Source organism: Chelonia mydas, chromosome 1, assembly GCF_015237465.2.
Source record: "Chelonia mydas isolate rCheMyd1 chromosome 1, rCheMyd1.pri.v2, whole genome shotgun sequence".
NCBI classification, from domain to species: domain Eukaryota; kingdom Metazoa; phylum Chordata; order Testudines; family Cheloniidae; genus Chelonia; species Chelonia mydas.
The window spans coordinates 257,099,018-257,114,689 of record NC_057849.1 but is presented as its reverse complement, the minus strand read 5'-3'; the positions used below and the strand labels follow the sequence as shown (position 1 = coordinate 257,114,689).

The following is a 15,672-nucleotide window of genomic DNA, read 5'->3' as shown; positions in this document are numbered from 1 at the left end:
GGTGGCAGAGCTGAAGCAAGAATTGAAGATGAGGGCGCTGCCTGTCTCGGGCACCAAGACGGACCTGATTGAGCGGCTCAGAGCTTACCAGGAGCAGAATGGCACAGCCAGCCAAACAGCCAGCACTCCCAAGCCCAATGCAACAGCCATCCTCCCAAAAGCTGCTGAGGTGGTGGTAGCCTTCCCAGCTGCTAGGCTGAGCACTGGGCCGGCACTGGTCACTGCTGGCATTGCATCAACAGAGGTAGTTGTGGCCACCGTCACCAGCAATGGCGTGATGAAGTTTGGGAGCACAGGCTCAACACCACCTGTTTCGCCCACCCCCTCAGAGCGTTCACAGATGAGCACTGGGGATGAGAACTCTGCCACTGGAGATGCCTTTGGAGAGACGGTGACTTCGCCTCTGACCCAGCTCACCCTGCAGGCATCTCCAGTGCAGTTCCTGATGAAGGAAGAGAGTTCTAAGGCTACCTCCTGCAGCCTAAATCCAGCACCCAGGTTGGAGCGGTGCAGCGTCAGCAGTAGCAAGGATATGGAGGTCCAGGATAAAGACCAGATGTTGCAGGAGAAGGACAAGCAGATTGAGGAACTCACCCGAATGCTGAAACAGAAGCAGCAGCTGGTGGAGATGCTGAGGCTGCAGCTAGAGCAGGAGAAACGGTCTCAGCAGCCACTACTAGCCATGGAAACCGGAGTGGGAGGGGTGGTCCCTGCCTCCAGTCCAGTGGCTTTTGGCACCCAGATTAAGAGTGAAAATGGCTTCCCGAGTTGCCAGTCTGCAGGGCTGCCTGATGGCCAAACGGATCAATTCAACCCTGTGTCCACCGCTAGCCAAATGGACACTTCGGATCCAAGCTCAGTGCCAAAGAAAGTGGTGATGGTGAAGCAGGAGGTTCTGACAGCAGAAACAGAGCCACCATGCCAGTCCCACACCCCGCAGCTCTTCCTTGGTCAGCAAGGGGGTGCCCTGAGTGACCTCATCAAGGGGGCCCCTCCCCCTACCCTCATCACAGATTCCACGGGGACCCACATTGTCCTTACAGTGACCAATCAGAATGCTGAGAGGCGGGGCCTCTCACCACAGGGGAATAGCTGCACAACATTGCAGGTAGGCTTGCACTGTCCCTCCCATGCTAGTCAATCTAGTCCTGCTCTACAAGTCCCTTATCATTATTATGGGGGGCTCATTTTATCACAGAGTGACATCAGAATTTGGAAATTAATTTTACAAAATACTCTGTCTAGGCTGGATGATTTTATGATTGCCTGTAAAATTTGGAGCTATGGAAACCAAGATGAGTGTAATCAAATCTTCTGCTTCAGGGCAAAAACAGATCAGTGCCAGGGGATGGGAGGGAATTCCGTGCTCACAAACTTCATGTACAGTGTTGCATAATTAACTAGGTACATTAGAGGCTTCTTAGCCTTGCTCAGATCATCAGGTTCTGGTTACAGTCACAGGTAGGACACTGAGCTAGGCAGACCAATGGTCTGATGTGGCACGCTGACTCCTGGCTCAGAAGGTTTGAAAGAACAAGTTTTTACTATAGAGACAAGGTGGGTGAGATAATATCTTTTATTGGACCAACTTCTGTTGGTTAGAGAGAGGAGTTTTCAAGCTTACACGGAGGTCCTCTTCGGGTCCCCAGGAGAAGAATTGTGTAAGCTCAAAAGCTTGTCTCTCTCACCAACAGAAGTTGGTCCAATAAAAGACATTACCTCACCCCACCTTGTTTTTCTAATATCCTGGGACCAACACAGCTATAACACTGCATACAGGTTTTTACTGTGCTGTAGTAAAAGGTAGTGGGAATTCCACCACTCATCACTTTGTGGAGAGAAAAGAGATTGTAGCTCGCAGCTTCCAGTAGATAATCTTGTCTAATTGAGGTTTGAATGCTGAAATCAGAGCCCTGGGAACAGGAGTGTGTGTCTTGTTAAATGCTCTTTTGTTTTGTTCTTCCACGTGCCACTCTGTAGTGGAGCTGACAGAAGGCAAGGCCTTTCATTGAAGAGGATAGAGACGAGCCCACCCAAATCATTTTCCCCTTTGATTTTGGTGGGAGACAAGTTAGCATTTAACACAAGTACTTTGAACACCAACTCCAGAAGTCTAGTCAGGGACAGAAACCCTCAAGCTTCAGAGTAACGATTTGGGGTTAGGAAGAAATAGAAGTAGTTCTTCCCATAACTGACTACTGCAGCGTTTCTTGCACCTTCTTCAGGAGCTGCTAGTAATGGTCACTGTCAGACAGGGGTACTGATTTGGCCTGGCAATTCCTATGTACCTAATAGTAGACAGTGTTCCAATTTTCTTGCTGGGAGAAACTAACAAGTGAATTTCCTAAAGACGTAAGGGTTGGGAAATACATTTAACTTCATCGTAGCTTCAGCAAAACTAAACCTGGTCTCTCCTTCCAGCCTCCACAACCCCCTCAAATAGGACAACGAATAGCTTTGTTTTCATTCATCTTTTTCTTCTCAGAGAGTACAGTCGTCACCCACTAAAATATCCAGCCAACCACAGTGTCCGCTACCTGCAAGCAACTCGCAGCAGCAGCCTCCCCCCAGGCTACTGAACCAGCCCGTCAAGAAGGTAGCTGATCACATGCTTGCGTCCCTTCCTGGTTTCCCCTTTGCCTGGTGGTTGGCTGGGTCACAGAGGGGACAGGGAGCACATGGGCAAATCAGTTCTGAGACCATCACTACAGAGGGAGAGACCCTACTGCACTGCCATTTCCTTCCCCATCGCAGGTTGCAATTGCATAGTGCATTGGGTTCTTGGCCCAGGAGCTGCCAGCAGCATGCAGGGGAATGAATGGGGATCGCACAAGGCTCCCATTTCATATCTCCAGCCTTCTGCTGAAACAGCTTTGTTCAGCCACTTATAACCAGTCCTCCTCGGGGTGTCAGAAGTGCCATACACCTTTGAGCCAATTTCCCATGGTGACTCCTACAGAAGAGCTGTAGGGACAGGGGCAAAGGATCCTGGGATGCATCTGAGGAGGTTGAACATGGGATTCATGGCATGAAGAATAGTTGAGAATCCCTAACAATATATTTGCTCTGGCCCTTAGGATATGTCTACACAGCAAAGAAAAACCTGGGCTGGGATGTGCCAGCCAACTCAGGCTTGCGGGGCTCAAGCTGCAGGCTGGCTGCAGGTTTTTCTTTGCTGTGTAGACATACCCTTAATCACACGGCAATTGAACAACCTAGTACTGTGTGAAAGTGTCCTTACAAAGTGATTGTAAACAAATAAAGGGCAGGATTATGTCCTCTTTGTTCATGTTGTAGTTCCTTACCCTTTGAGGATTCCCGCTGAAATCAAAAGGCAGTTACGGCACTCGGGTTGGCAGGGCTTCTCTCCACCCTGGGGTGGGGTATGCCCTCTGAGAAATCTCCTTCCGGAGTCGTAGGTGTCATGTTAAAACCTGGGTCCTGATTATCCATCTTGAGATGCCCCCCTCGTCTCCCACCCTGAATTGTTTTCCTTTGGTTACGGATTGTGTCTGGCTGTAAGAGATGTAATGCTATAAAGAAACAAGGTCTGAGGAGGTTATAACCCTTCTCAGTGACAACTCAGGAGTTCCTGCTCTGCATCTGTTCCCTTCTAGATCAGGTGATAATTCACTGTGTTCCGTAGTGCATCAGTTAGGTTAGAGCAAGTCTATGAAGGGTTTTAAGGATTAGGAGGATAACTTTTGAACTGGATCCTGAAATGAATGGGGAGACAGTGGCCTTGTCTGAGTGATGTGATCGAACTTCTTTGTTCTGTTGCTCTTACCCATTTGCTGTGGGACCATCTTTGAAGAGGGTCAGTGCCTGGGTTTGATAAGGCCTTTAATACAGAGGTCAATGCTTTTTAACCAAAGGCACCTTTCTCCATAGAAGAGTTAAATTCCTTAAGCCAGCCAGAATCTGTGATTGATCTTAGCTCACATGCCATGCAGGGGTTTGTAGCTGTCTTAATCCTTTTGTCTCCCTGTAGGCTCAGAAGCCAGGTCTGCAGGTGGTCACTGGGCAGCTGCCCCACACAATTTTGTCTTTCTCAGCGCCTCCAAACCTGCAGCCCTTTTTCCTCAACGGCTTTCACAAAGGATCCCTGAAAACTGGTGCTCCTGGCAAAGCCAACCAACCCAGTGTGCCAAAAAAGGTAGCCTCCCTGCAAATCCCATAGAGTCCATGTCACAGTGCCAGGTTTCAGGCCCTCTAACTTTGAGAGAGCAGACTCGTAAGGGATTTTGGAGGCTGGATATACAGGAATCACTTCTCTGCACCAGCACTGCTGCCCACAGTGTTACAGTGAAGGAAAGTGAAAAATAATGTCCCAGATGAAACTCCCAGAGAGATTTAGAGAGGCATGTGTAGCTATCTGAGCTGGAGTTCCTCCAGGATACTTGGACCATTATTCCTACTCTAACGAACCGTGGAATGGATCTTTAATGATCATAGTAATGGCTAAGGCCTTCACACAGTAGTTTTAGTACATCTCTGGGGCACTGGTTCAGTGCTGAGTCACCAACACCACTTCCTGTAATACCTTGGGTTTCATTTGGAGAGCTCTCTTCTGAGGTCTGTCCCCACCCTCTCTGCTAGGTTTGTGAGATCTGACGCTCTCTGAGCCTGCCGACTTCTCCACAGCCAGTGTTTTGTGGACAATTTTTTGTTTCCAAAGCAGACTTCTTACAGAGAGGAAAGGGTAAAACAACGATTCTAGGCTGTCGCATACAGATTACATTGAATATACTGTAGGGATAGTCCTCTTGTGTCTCTGTGAAGTGCTGGGGGAATCCACCCACCAAAACAGATGAGCTCCTCCTCACCCCAGGGCAGTCCTGTGGTGATTTGTGGCATGGGTGTGCTCCAGGAGAGGATTTCCGTTTGTGATTTTGGGGGCGGGGATTGTACCATGCACACAGTGAAAGAAGGAGCAGAGATACTGAGAGCAGAAGCAGTGTGGTTTCTGACCAGCGTTAGCGGAGACCGAAGGGATGGTCTCTCCAGGATACATGGGAGCAGCCGTGATGTGGGAGATGAAATGGGCTTTCTGCCTGTTTACTCCTTTCTCCTTCATTCTAAACAGTCATCCTCACAGCCAGGCTCTCCTGCTGCCACTTCCCCATCCCAGATGGACCTTGAGCAGCAGCACCCGCACCCGTCCCTTTTCGGAACCCCTCCACCTCCTCTCCCTGGCTCCTCGGTGCCGATGAAAGAACCACCAGGCTATGAAGAGGCCATGAAGCAGCAGCCAAAGCCCCAGGAGGTAAGAGCGGCCACTTCCTTGTGCTTCCATGAGGAACTTCTTGGGGAGTGTGTGGGAGGGCTGCCCGCTGCAATTCAACATCCACGTTGGTCCCTGAATTCAGGGGGCAGCTGCCTAGGAAATGGAGAGACTGAAACACACCGGGGCCTTTTCTAACTGACCTTGAGCTGCACACAAGGAGTCAAGGTGAATTATCTTGGTAGCGTTTCAGTGGGAATGGAGTCACCTTCCATTTCACTCTTTGGCCCATACGCCTGTTGAGACTGAGATAGGATAACCTCCTGCTTAGGGCGTGTCTACACTGCGGATGGAGGTGTAATTCTGAGCTTGGGTAGAGGTACACGTACTAGCCTTATTGAACTAGCCTGCTAAAATAATCTGTGTGGCTGCGAGGGATTTGGTTAACTGCCGAGGACAATCCCTTCCAAGATCCTGTTGCCCATGCAATTGTGGCCCCACAGATACTTTTAGCACAGCGAGTAAGAGTATGTCTGCCCAAGCTGGGAATTACCCCTCCCAGCTGCAGTGTAGACATACCCTTAATACAGGGGGAATGGTGGGGCTGTAGGACCCCACACTGCCATAAACACCCTGCTTCCAGTAAAACCTTGGGGTGACAGAGGTCATTGGTGCCATGCTGCTATAGGCACCATCTTACCAGGTCAGTGGGGGAAGGGGAAGGGGAAGGAGAAGGACCAGGACAGCAGATTGGTGGTTACTGTGTGTCTTGTAAGTGTGGGTCTAATTCATCACACTCTCTTCCCAGGAGAATGGCTGTTCGAGCCAACAGATGGACGACCTGTTTGACATCCTCATAGAGAGTGGAGGTGAGGAGAGAATCACTTGAGGTTTCTGGCTGGTCACCTCTGGGTTTGAGTCTATGGCTTTTGTAGCACTGAGCTAGTGTGACTCCCACCCTTTGGCTCCCCAAGAGGGAGCGGGGTTGGTGAGATTGGTCTTGCCACTAGTGTACGTATCCCCTGGCTTGGGCCCTTGCTTATTCTTCATTTGGTGCAGCCCTTAGCATAAGCAGGGTATGGTATGGCACTACGAAACAGACTTGTCAGGCACTGCTATAATATATCATAAAGCTCCTGTAGCTGCTGCATTGCATCAGACCTATGGTTGCTCTGGGCTGGCCTCCCTCACATAGCCCTGGTCCTGGCCCATGATGGTTTCCTGTGAGGCAGGTTTAAAACTCCCCTAAGCCAGCCTACTGTGTAGCTGGGAGAGGTTTCTTGACCCCAGTTGGTGATCAGCGTATGGCCCACAGTGTCAGGATTGAAGATGCTCTAGCTCATGAGGGATCTGACCCCCACTAACTGGAGCCTTTCATCACCCTGGGACTCTGTCTTCTTTCTTCACAGAGATTTCAGCTGATTTCAAGGAGCAGCCATCTCCAGCTGGGAAGGAGACATCAGTGTCTCCAGCATGCGCCTCGCCGCCCAACAGCCACCATTCTTCTGAGCTTCCCCTGCAGATGTTCCTTGGCCATACTAGCTGCATTAATCCTGTCACAGCAGGCCGGCTGGAGGACTTCCTGGAGAGCAGCACTGGCCTCCCCCTTCTGCCAGCAGGCCACGATGGGCCTGAGCCCTTGTCCCTGATAGATGACCTCCATAGTGAGATGCTGAGCAGCTCAGCCATTCTGGACCACCCGCCTTCACCCATGGACACGTCAGAATTGCACTTTGCCCATGAGCCTACAGGGGGACTAGCCCTGGACCTAGCTGAGGCTAACTTGGACAGCATGGATTGGCTGGAGCTTTCGGGGGGCCCTGTCATGAGCCTTGCTCCCCTAAGCACTGCAGTCCCCAGCCTCTTCTCCACAGACTTCCTTGATGGACACGATCTGCAGCTGCACTGGGATTCTTGCTTGTAGCTCTCTGAACTGAGATGGAAGGGAATGGGGGGGAGGGCACAGGCATGGGGGCAGGGGGAGAGGCCAATCAACCAAAAATGAGCCCCTTGAGTGTAAACTCTTCCCCCAGTCGTGACCTCCTGTAGTGAAACTCGTACCATTGGGAAGGGCTGGCACAGCTGTTGGTGGGTCATTGTGCTCACTGGGGCTACAATCAGCAGGTTAGAGCAGAGCAGTAACCATAGCTGTCAGGGGACAGGAGCTGCAGGGGTCTGAGACTGGCTGGTTCCCTGCCTATACCCCTTCTCTAAAGCTGAAATAACACCACTGTATGGCAGGGAGACCTCCCTTGGCTTGCAGGAACAGCTCAACTGGGAGCCCGGAGGGGGGAGTGGCATGGGGCAGCCTAAACGCAATTAGGAAACAAAGGGGTTTACGCTGTTCTGGGAGGGCGGAAGGGTGAATGGTCACTGACAGGGACTCCTTGTGTTAGGCAGCAGCTCAGCTATTCCTCCCAGCTGCTGTTTAAGGAATGGGGAGTGCTCCCTCGAGCACTGTGAGCCATGGCCCCGCTCTTTCTCCAGGCCAGAGCGGTCATGCCCGTCTCACAGGAGAGGCTTCAGGCCAAAGGGATGCTCGAGCAATAAGACACGTTCCACCAGAGGCAGTACAAGGGACTGGAGAGGTTAGGATCTGCTGTGTGGCTGGAGGGGCGAGAGCTACATGGGGGAATGACCAGGCAGCGCACCCTTCACTCTGGGGAGCCCTACAGTCACAGATGCTAGTGCCCAAAGACATACCCTCCCTCTAGCAGGTCAGACTCTTGCTTGTTAGGGGCCCTGTGCTAAGCCCTTCATACAATCCAGAATGAGAAACCAGACCAGGGAGAAGGGGATCATGACTGGAAACCCAGCCCTCCCAAGAGCAAAGTGGAGTAACTTGCCACAGGAGCTTGTAGGGCACGGCAGTTTAAAACTCAGGCAGTCAAAGGGGCTCATGAGCTTTCTGCCACTCAGGTGGAAGGCGACTACATGGCCTCCACTTTCCAGCTCTGAGGTGCTGTTACTCATGGTAGAGCAGGTACTTGCCTAGAATCCCATAGGGTTGAGCTTCAGCTTTGTGTGTGTGGCTTTTGCAGGGCTCTGATCCTGGGTGGGGTGTTGGAGGGGTAGGTGTGTGCTCTGCAGCAGGTGTAAGAGTCATGGCTGCAGCCCAGAAAAGGCTAAGCCTGCTGCTGGGTTCATGCTGCACAAAAGGAGACTTTGGCCCAAGCTGCATTACGGTGCTAAAGTCCTGCTCTTTCCATCGGGGCCCCAGCCTCCCGCAGACCTGGGGTGGGCCAAGAATCCCAGCACAGAGGCTGCAGCAGGCCCTTTGCTCATTCTGCCCCCTAGGGTTGGTACTCAGTCTGCAGCCCAAGCTGTGAGGACAGGGAGACTTCCCTGTTGCTACAGGGCTTCACAGAAATGAAGGGGAGAGGGCAAGTCTGAGTGGTAAGCGCCGGCTGTGCTCATGCTGCCCTGCAGCAGTGGCAGATGTTTCCTTCCAGGGCAGGGCTCTGGCCCAGGCCCCGCTCTGGGAGGCATGTGGAAGGCTATTCTCAGGCATCCCTAAAGGAGGTGCAATGGCAGGACGTTCTCTGCTGGGCTGTGCCACGTTCTCCCCAGTCCCAGAGGAGTAAAAGGAAAATAAATCCATTTTCTTACTAGAAATTTAACAACCAGTCTCCCTTCCACCCCACATTTTGACCTACCCCTGTGAACTCCCTATGCTGCAGTAGGGTGGGGATTTTAGCTTAGTTTATGGGACCTAGAAATGGCCGCCTCAACCCCAAGTGGCTTTGGTAATTATGGCTGAGTTTGGAGGGGGTGGGGGTCTGCTTTAACTTCTTATTAGTCCTAGTTCCCTTCTAGGCTTGTTCTGTCTCTGGTCATTCATCATCCCGTGTGTGAAAAGTGAACCAGCCATGCTGTTTGGATCCTCCCCTCTTCTGCCCCAGACAGGTGCTGGTCCTGTGGGAAGCGGGTAGGTCTGCTGAATATCATGTCAGCGTATCTTACTGTCTGGAGTCTGTCCCTGGGAAGAGACATGCCTCAGGGTTGGGGAGGGGGTCATGTTGCTTTCTTGCCTCTTGGTACCTGCCCTTCATTAGTAGCTAAGGAAGACACTCTGTACATGTGTATATACCGCTCTAGCTGTTCTTGAAGGGAAAGTGGGGAGGAGTTGCATCCACCTCCTACTCTGTGTCAAGGCATAAACGGCAGCTGGGCATGGTGTAGCTGAATCACAGTGGGGGAGTGTGTCTTGCTTTGCTGGAGTCCCTTCTGCTTGTTCTGGGAGGAGAGCTGGTATTTTAATTCCGTGTGGTTTGGGGAGGAGATGGAAGCAGGCCATGGCTTAGCTGTTCTGGCCTGATTGCACGTGCCAGTGAAAGCAGATTGCCTTTTTCTACTAGTCTCAATGCTGAAGCTGTGCCGCCCTCCCTACTCCAATGGTGTTGTGGAGAAGCCATGTGTCCTGAGCTTTAGAGCAGTTGTGCAACTGCCCTTGTTCCCATTCCCCCTCCCCCCCCCCCCCCCCCCCCCGGGGCATGAATGGACTGCTGAACCAGGCTTCTCTCTCATGGTCTGGAATAGCCCTAGCTGAGCTCTCTCTCTTGTATCAGGGCAATAGAAATAATCAGTTCTTTCCTGGGGGGCTCACACCACCAGGGCTGCTGCATCTGTTCTGCCCAGAACTCTACATATCACTTCACCCTTTGGAGTCTGAGCACGGTGTCTATGTACATGCACCCACCTGAATCACTTACTCAGTGCTCTTGGGGTTAAAGAAATTGTGTTTGAGGCAGAACAAACCCATGTCCTTTAACCCTTGGGACCCAGGCTGGAGGGGCTTCCAGCCTAATCTAAACTGCTCCAGTATTGTGTGAAAACCAGGCTGTCAGTACGGCCTTGGAGGCTGTTTTTTTGTGTACCCCAGTGATCCCTGGCCCCCCACTGGAGCCTAGCTAATTTTTTTTGTACAAATAAGAACCTAAATACAACAGAGTTAATATTAAGCAGAAAACAAATTATCAAAGTGCAATGAGATAATGCAGGAAGGTGGCATCAAACCAGTTCCCCAACTGGGGTACGGGGAGAGGGTGGGTGTACCAAGTTGCTCGCCTCTGCTGCTGGGGGAGTGCAAAATCCACAGGGGCCTATTGCTGCATAGGAAGAAGCCTAAGCCCCTCTGTGGACTGAGGTAGCTGGTATTGAAATGATACTAGAGCTGGGCTCCCACTGCTGGTGGTGCTTCTCAGTGGAGGTTCAGGTGGGGAGGTGGCCTGTACTGGGGACAATTAAAACCCTTTCTTCCAGAGAGTGACTCAGAGGTCCTTGCTGAGAAGCAGGATCATCCACTTCTCTGTACTCTTGGAGATGTTCCAGCAAGAGGCCTTTTTGCATCTCTCACAGAAGCCTGATGTTCTGCCTCTACCTTGAATGTAACCCTGAATCTTTCTGCTGTAACCACTACTTGTGTATTTGAGTTGCGTGCACTCTCCCTTCCGCTATGCAGCACCAGCAAGGGCTGATCAGCACAGTCTGAGGCAATAGGCTCCAGCATGAACACTCAACTGGAAAAAGACAAGAGTTAAGAGGAGAGAGAATGGATCCTTACATTGAATTATTTTTTCAGTTACAAATATTTGGAAAAAATCCATTTTATTAAAAAATAAAGAAAAAACATGATCAAAAGCTCTGTCTTGTAGGCAGTGGTGAAGGGAGAGATACAGGGACATCTCTGCCCTCACAGGCTGAGATCCCTTCATCTTTTGTCTTTGAAATGGAGGTATGGGAAGCGAGGAGGAGGTGCATTATTTGTACCTACAAGCAGCTTCCCCTTCCCAGCATGCTTGGTCTCATTTTCAAATGCTGTTGAATTTTGTTCTTGGTGATTGGGCAGAAATGATGAGAGGCACCAGCAGGGACATTTCCATACACGGTGGGGAACTAACCGCCTGCACATAAACAGCAAGTTTCTCTTTGTCCTTTCTTCCCTGCCAGTGAGGACAGATTTTAACCCACTTCCTTTTCTCCAAGACTAGTAAAATGTCTTCCCCTTGGTTCAATGTAGAGGGGAGATCCAGTTATTTAGTATGTGCCCTGATGTGTGCTCTGCTTTACGACATGTATGCACCCTAACTCTTGACCAGAGATTGTAAATAACTGTGTCAGTGGGTGAGTGCCTGTGAAGTGCAGGGTCTTGTGCTCCCAGCTGAAAGGACATAGGGAGATATGGACCCATCACCACTCCAATTCTTAACTGCCTACAGCTCAAGCTAGAGCAACTGCAGTGACAGCTGCTTCCTGGCCTGTTAGTTTTGGGTTTTTCCCCCCCAAGTTGTTGCACAACTTTGGGTGGGGAGGGACTCTGAAATTCTTGCCCCTTCAGCCTTTGTGGTCTATGGCACTTACCCAGATTATACTTAAGACGCTGAGGTTCCAGCCCTGTCAGAGTTGCCACAGGTCTTTTCCTTATAGTGATAGGATCTGTAGCTGTCTGTAGTGCCTCAGAAAAATCTCACGTCCCATCCAAGTGCAAAGTCTGCATGGAGGTTTAAGGGCAGGTCCCACAAGAACACTCCTCAGCCCCAGCAGGGCCTGATTTCTAGCCTCAACCTCTCAGGCCATACCGGTGACATCTAGACTCAGTTTCAGAGCTGAAGGCCTCTAAAAGAAGAAAGCCACTCTCTCCTGCCAGAGACTTCTTCAACCAAGCAGCACCAAGAGGCACCTTCCTTGGTGCTATCTGACACCTCTAGCAGATGCATCTAGAACCAAGATGACCACCTCAAGAGCACCAAAATCAGCAGCCTCTTGAAGCCTCAGAAACCACTCAGACAGCCCCCAATCAACTGCAAGGGCCTACCTACATACAACTCCTAGGCCATGTCAGCCTCCACATTCATTATGCCAGATGCAAGGCGGCATCTCAGATGGTCAAGCCTTGCTAAGGATTATGTATACCCCAGTCTTTCCAAACAAATCACTGTGCTTCCATGAGTACTAGTCTCTCTTAGGTGGAAACCCCATTCTCAAGTCTGCCACCCTCAAAAATCTTCACACTGGATGCCTCTTTTGGGTGGGGTACTACAGCACAGGGAAAATGGTCCTCACAAAAGAGATCGCTCCAAATCAACATCCTGGAAGTAAGGGAAGCACACTACTCATGTTAGCACTTATTTCGTGATAGAAAGGGCCCCCCTGTCAGGGTAACAGTGGACAACAGTGCAGCTCTGTATTATGTAAACTGATGAGAAGGAGCAAGATCTTGGTCCTCATGTGCAGAATGGCTGTGGTTCTAGTACATCTCTCCTCACATAGATACTTCAGTGGTTTACCAGCAGTTGCGAAGTCCCTGCTTTCTCATCCTTGAGACTTACTTTTGATAGCCATCACCTCAGCCAGAAGAATATGACAACTCAGGGGGTCTCATGGCAGTTCCACCATCCACTACGTCCTAGCGTGACAAGGTCATGCTGCGCCCCCATCCTTGATTCCTCCCTAAAGACTTTTTGGAATTTCACACCACCCAAGACAGCCATTTACCCGTATTTTATCCTCAGCCACTACCTTGAGGGAGGAAGCTAGTCTCCAAATATTAGATGTAAGTAGGGCCCTTGCCATCTACCCTGCCAGGATTAAGACTCTATCCTTGGCCAAAAGGATGAGGGGACAGCTGCTTTCAACTCAGCCTGTCCAAGAGGGTTTGATTGTAGCTTGACCTGCTGTGAAATATCCCCCTCAGCAAGTGAAGGCTCAGTCCACTGCTCTAACCTTCTTTAAGGACATCGCCGTCTCAGAAACCTGCAGGGCTGGAACCTGCTCCTTGGTTCACACATTTGTCAAACATTACACCATCAGCCCTGCATCCACAGCTGATATGACCTTGGGTGACAGTCCTCCAACCTGTCTTTAATTCACCTCACCACCCGCCTCTGTGTTGACCTACTGCTTAGGGAGGCTCCAGTGTAGGAGATTCCTCAGGTCAGAGAGAGGCTACCTAGCTGTACAGTAATGAGAGGTCTTCAAGATGTTTTATGCCTCAGGGTGTTCTACCTCCTGCTCTTCTTCCTCTCAGCAGCAGAGTCTTCCAGGTGTTATAGTAGAGAAGGAATTGGAGCAGCAGTGGGTTTACACCGCCCTGTGTGTCCCCACTTGGAGTGCGAGGTGTGGTACTGCAACACTGTTTAGTCTCTGGTAAGAGTGTAGGGTGTGTGCACATCCTACAGTGGAGCACCCCTAAGGAGCAGGTATCCTGCAAGTGGATCCAGTCCTGCTAGAGTAGAAACAGGCTGGCATGCCCTGTGCTCATCCATACCCTTCCATTTGTCTCCAACCTTCTTGAGGCTTCCATCGGTCATGTTTAGGACACAGGAGTACACAATTCCTAAAGAGCTGTCAAGTGAGGCTCTCCTGTTTTCTTTGCTTCCCTCCTGGAAGTATAAAGGGCACCTTACCTCTTAACTGTGTTCAGCCCTGGACTCCATTTTGAGACAGTCTCTCTTCCCCACTCCCCTACACTGAGGCATGTGGTTGCCTTGCCAAGAACACTCTCCCCCCCGGCCCCTTTGTTTTTTGACAGATGAAAAAGTTCAGAACAGCTTTTCCTGCTGTGTCTTTTTACACTGATAAGTACCGGGGATGTGATTTTTATTTGTACAGTTTAAAACTGTTGTTGACAAACATCACCATTAGAGGTGTCCTGAATATTCCATCCCCTATGCTCTCACTAGTTCTGGTACCTGCTTTAGTCAGCAAGCCAGGGTTTACCTAGTCTTTCCTGGCCCTACTGTTGCACTGTAGAATTGGTGCTAATGCAGTACCCACAGCTGAATATTCTGTTCTGCAACACAGAGGGGCACCTTTCCCTGCAGGGGTGGGGATACAATTCGGTGTGCCTATAAATCACACTGCTCTTGTTTGCTACCACTGCACAGTGCAGCCTTGTCCAATTTGCTAAATTCCAAACCAAGCCATAAAGGATTAAGACCCATTTTAGCTGGAGACAGGGACAAAAGAGAGAGATGAGATGATTTCAGGGTCACTGAGTGAGATAAGACTAATTCACTGCTCCTTTAAAGCCATTCCCTCCAGGAGCACAGAGGGCAGGCATCCATCTTAAACCCCACAAAGACCTGCAAAAGCAAAGCAAAAGGCTCACCTGCCAGCCCCTGCTGGAGAAAACCACCAAAGCTCTCCCAAGATGCACTTTATTTACAATCCCAAAGGCTAAAGGAAAATAAGAATCTAGTGTTATTTCTTGAATAGTTTGTGCTCACAAACAAGTGCTTTCATTGATAAAGTCACAGACTCCATGGAACAGAGGTACCCTACAGAAGTAGTGATGCTCCACTCCTAGCTTACAATCCTCAGCCTCTTCCCACAGGGCAGGGGCTGAGTTAGTCTCCCTGAGCCAGCTCAGGCCTGAACCCATTTCCTGAGCTAAGATGATGCCAAAATATACAGATACGTCTAGAGATCATTTACAGCTTTTTGGTTAAATTTAAAACAACACAGCTAGAGGCTAAACTGACAGCATGATACTCCCTCAGGCTAGGGGAGAACTGGGGCTTCCCTCCACACTTTTGAGAAAAGGCCCCATCCCCTAAGGCAGTTGTAGTTGGTAATTGGCTGCTCCCCTAGGCACATCTTGTCAGCACCCCCATCTGTCCCTGTCAGTACTAGGGCAACAAGACAAAAAAATCTTTCACAGAGGGAGGCTCCCAAAGCACAAGTGACAGGGAAGCTGAGGTCAGCCACTGGTTCTGCTGCCTCTGCCCCTTTTCCTGCCACAGGCTGGTGAGAAACACACAGCTCCCCCTCTTCCCCCCCAGCCGCAACAGACCCCGCAGTTATCAAGCAGCCAGGAGAAGCTGCCTCTTCAGCTGCTGCCCTCATGTTCTGAGCTACAGTGGCACTTGGAAATGTTGTACAGACACAAAGATCTGCTCACTAACCCCTAGGATAGGAGGGAGAGGGGGTCATGAGGCAGATAAGAACCCTCTCCCAGAGGACCAGCAGGGTGGGGCAAAAGGGAAGCTAGAGATCTGGCCAGTGGAGTGTCCTCCCCTCCCCAAGCAGTACTTACAGCTGGGGGCAAGGGAACACATGGGAATGGGAGCTGGGCAGCTGGTGCAGGGTGCACTGCACAGGCTGGGGGAAGGATTTCTGCCTGCAAGACCACACCATGCCTTCAGAAGACTAACCACACACAGCCCTCCACCCACCCATTGCCTCAGGTGCAGTGCTCGCCGAGCTGGAGAGGCTGTCGCTTCAGCTGGGCTGAGAGCAGTCAAGGGTGAGGGCGGGAGGAGAGTGTGTGTTGCATGTGGCAGTCTAGAAGGTCCGCAGTGGATTGGGTCAGCCATCTATGTCCCAGCTGAAGAGATGGTGCTTCACCAGCATGTCCTGCACTCCTTCCTTCAGCGGCTTCTTCTCCTTCTCCTGCAGCAGGACAGGAAAGGGCCAAGAGTCACTAAGCAGCCATATGCTTTTGTCAT

At 50.8% G+C, this 15,672-nt stretch overlaps 2 protein-coding genes across 21 annotated transcripts in view; one reads left to right on the top strand and one right to left on the bottom strand.

The window, feature by feature from the left end:
• The window catches only part of MRTFA (myocardin related transcription factor A), a 172,877-nt gene extending 162,294 nt beyond the window's left edge, over nt 1-10,583 (top strand). For 7 of the 12 annotated variants that reach the window (XM_037882161.2, XM_043543849.1, XM_043543848.1 and 4 more), the window contains 6 exons: nt 2-1,108; nt 2,486-2,596; nt 3,992-4,156; nt 5,087-5,266; nt 6,033-6,093; nt 6,634-10,583. In XM_037882161.2, the coding sequence (XP_037738089.1) occupies nt 2-1,108; nt 2,486-2,596; nt 3,992-4,156; nt 5,087-5,266; nt 6,033-6,093; nt 6,634-7,148 (2,139 nt within the window). In that variant the 3' untranslated portion in view covers nt 7,149-10,583. Of the gene's footprint in view, nt 1; nt 1,109-2,485; nt 2,597-3,991; nt 4,157-5,084; nt 5,267-6,032; nt 6,094-6,633 lie in introns of those variants that run through there. The other 5 variants (XM_037882212.2, XM_043543857.1, XR_006289908.1 and 2 more) reach the window with 4 other exon arrangements.
• A 229-nt stretch (nt 10,584-10,812) lies between these two features.
• The window catches only part of SGSM3 (small G protein signaling modulator 3), a 62,422-nt gene continuing 57,562 nt past the window's right edge, over nt 10,813-15,672 (bottom strand). For all 9 annotated transcript variants that reach the window (XM_037882245.2, XM_043543882.1, XM_043543881.1 and 6 more), the window contains one exon: nt 10,813-15,616. In XM_037882245.2, coding sequence (XP_037738173.1) covers nt 15,533-15,616 — 84 coding nt within the window. In that variant the 3' untranslated portion in view covers nt 10,813-15,532. The remainder of the gene's footprint in view (nt 15,617-15,672) is intronic.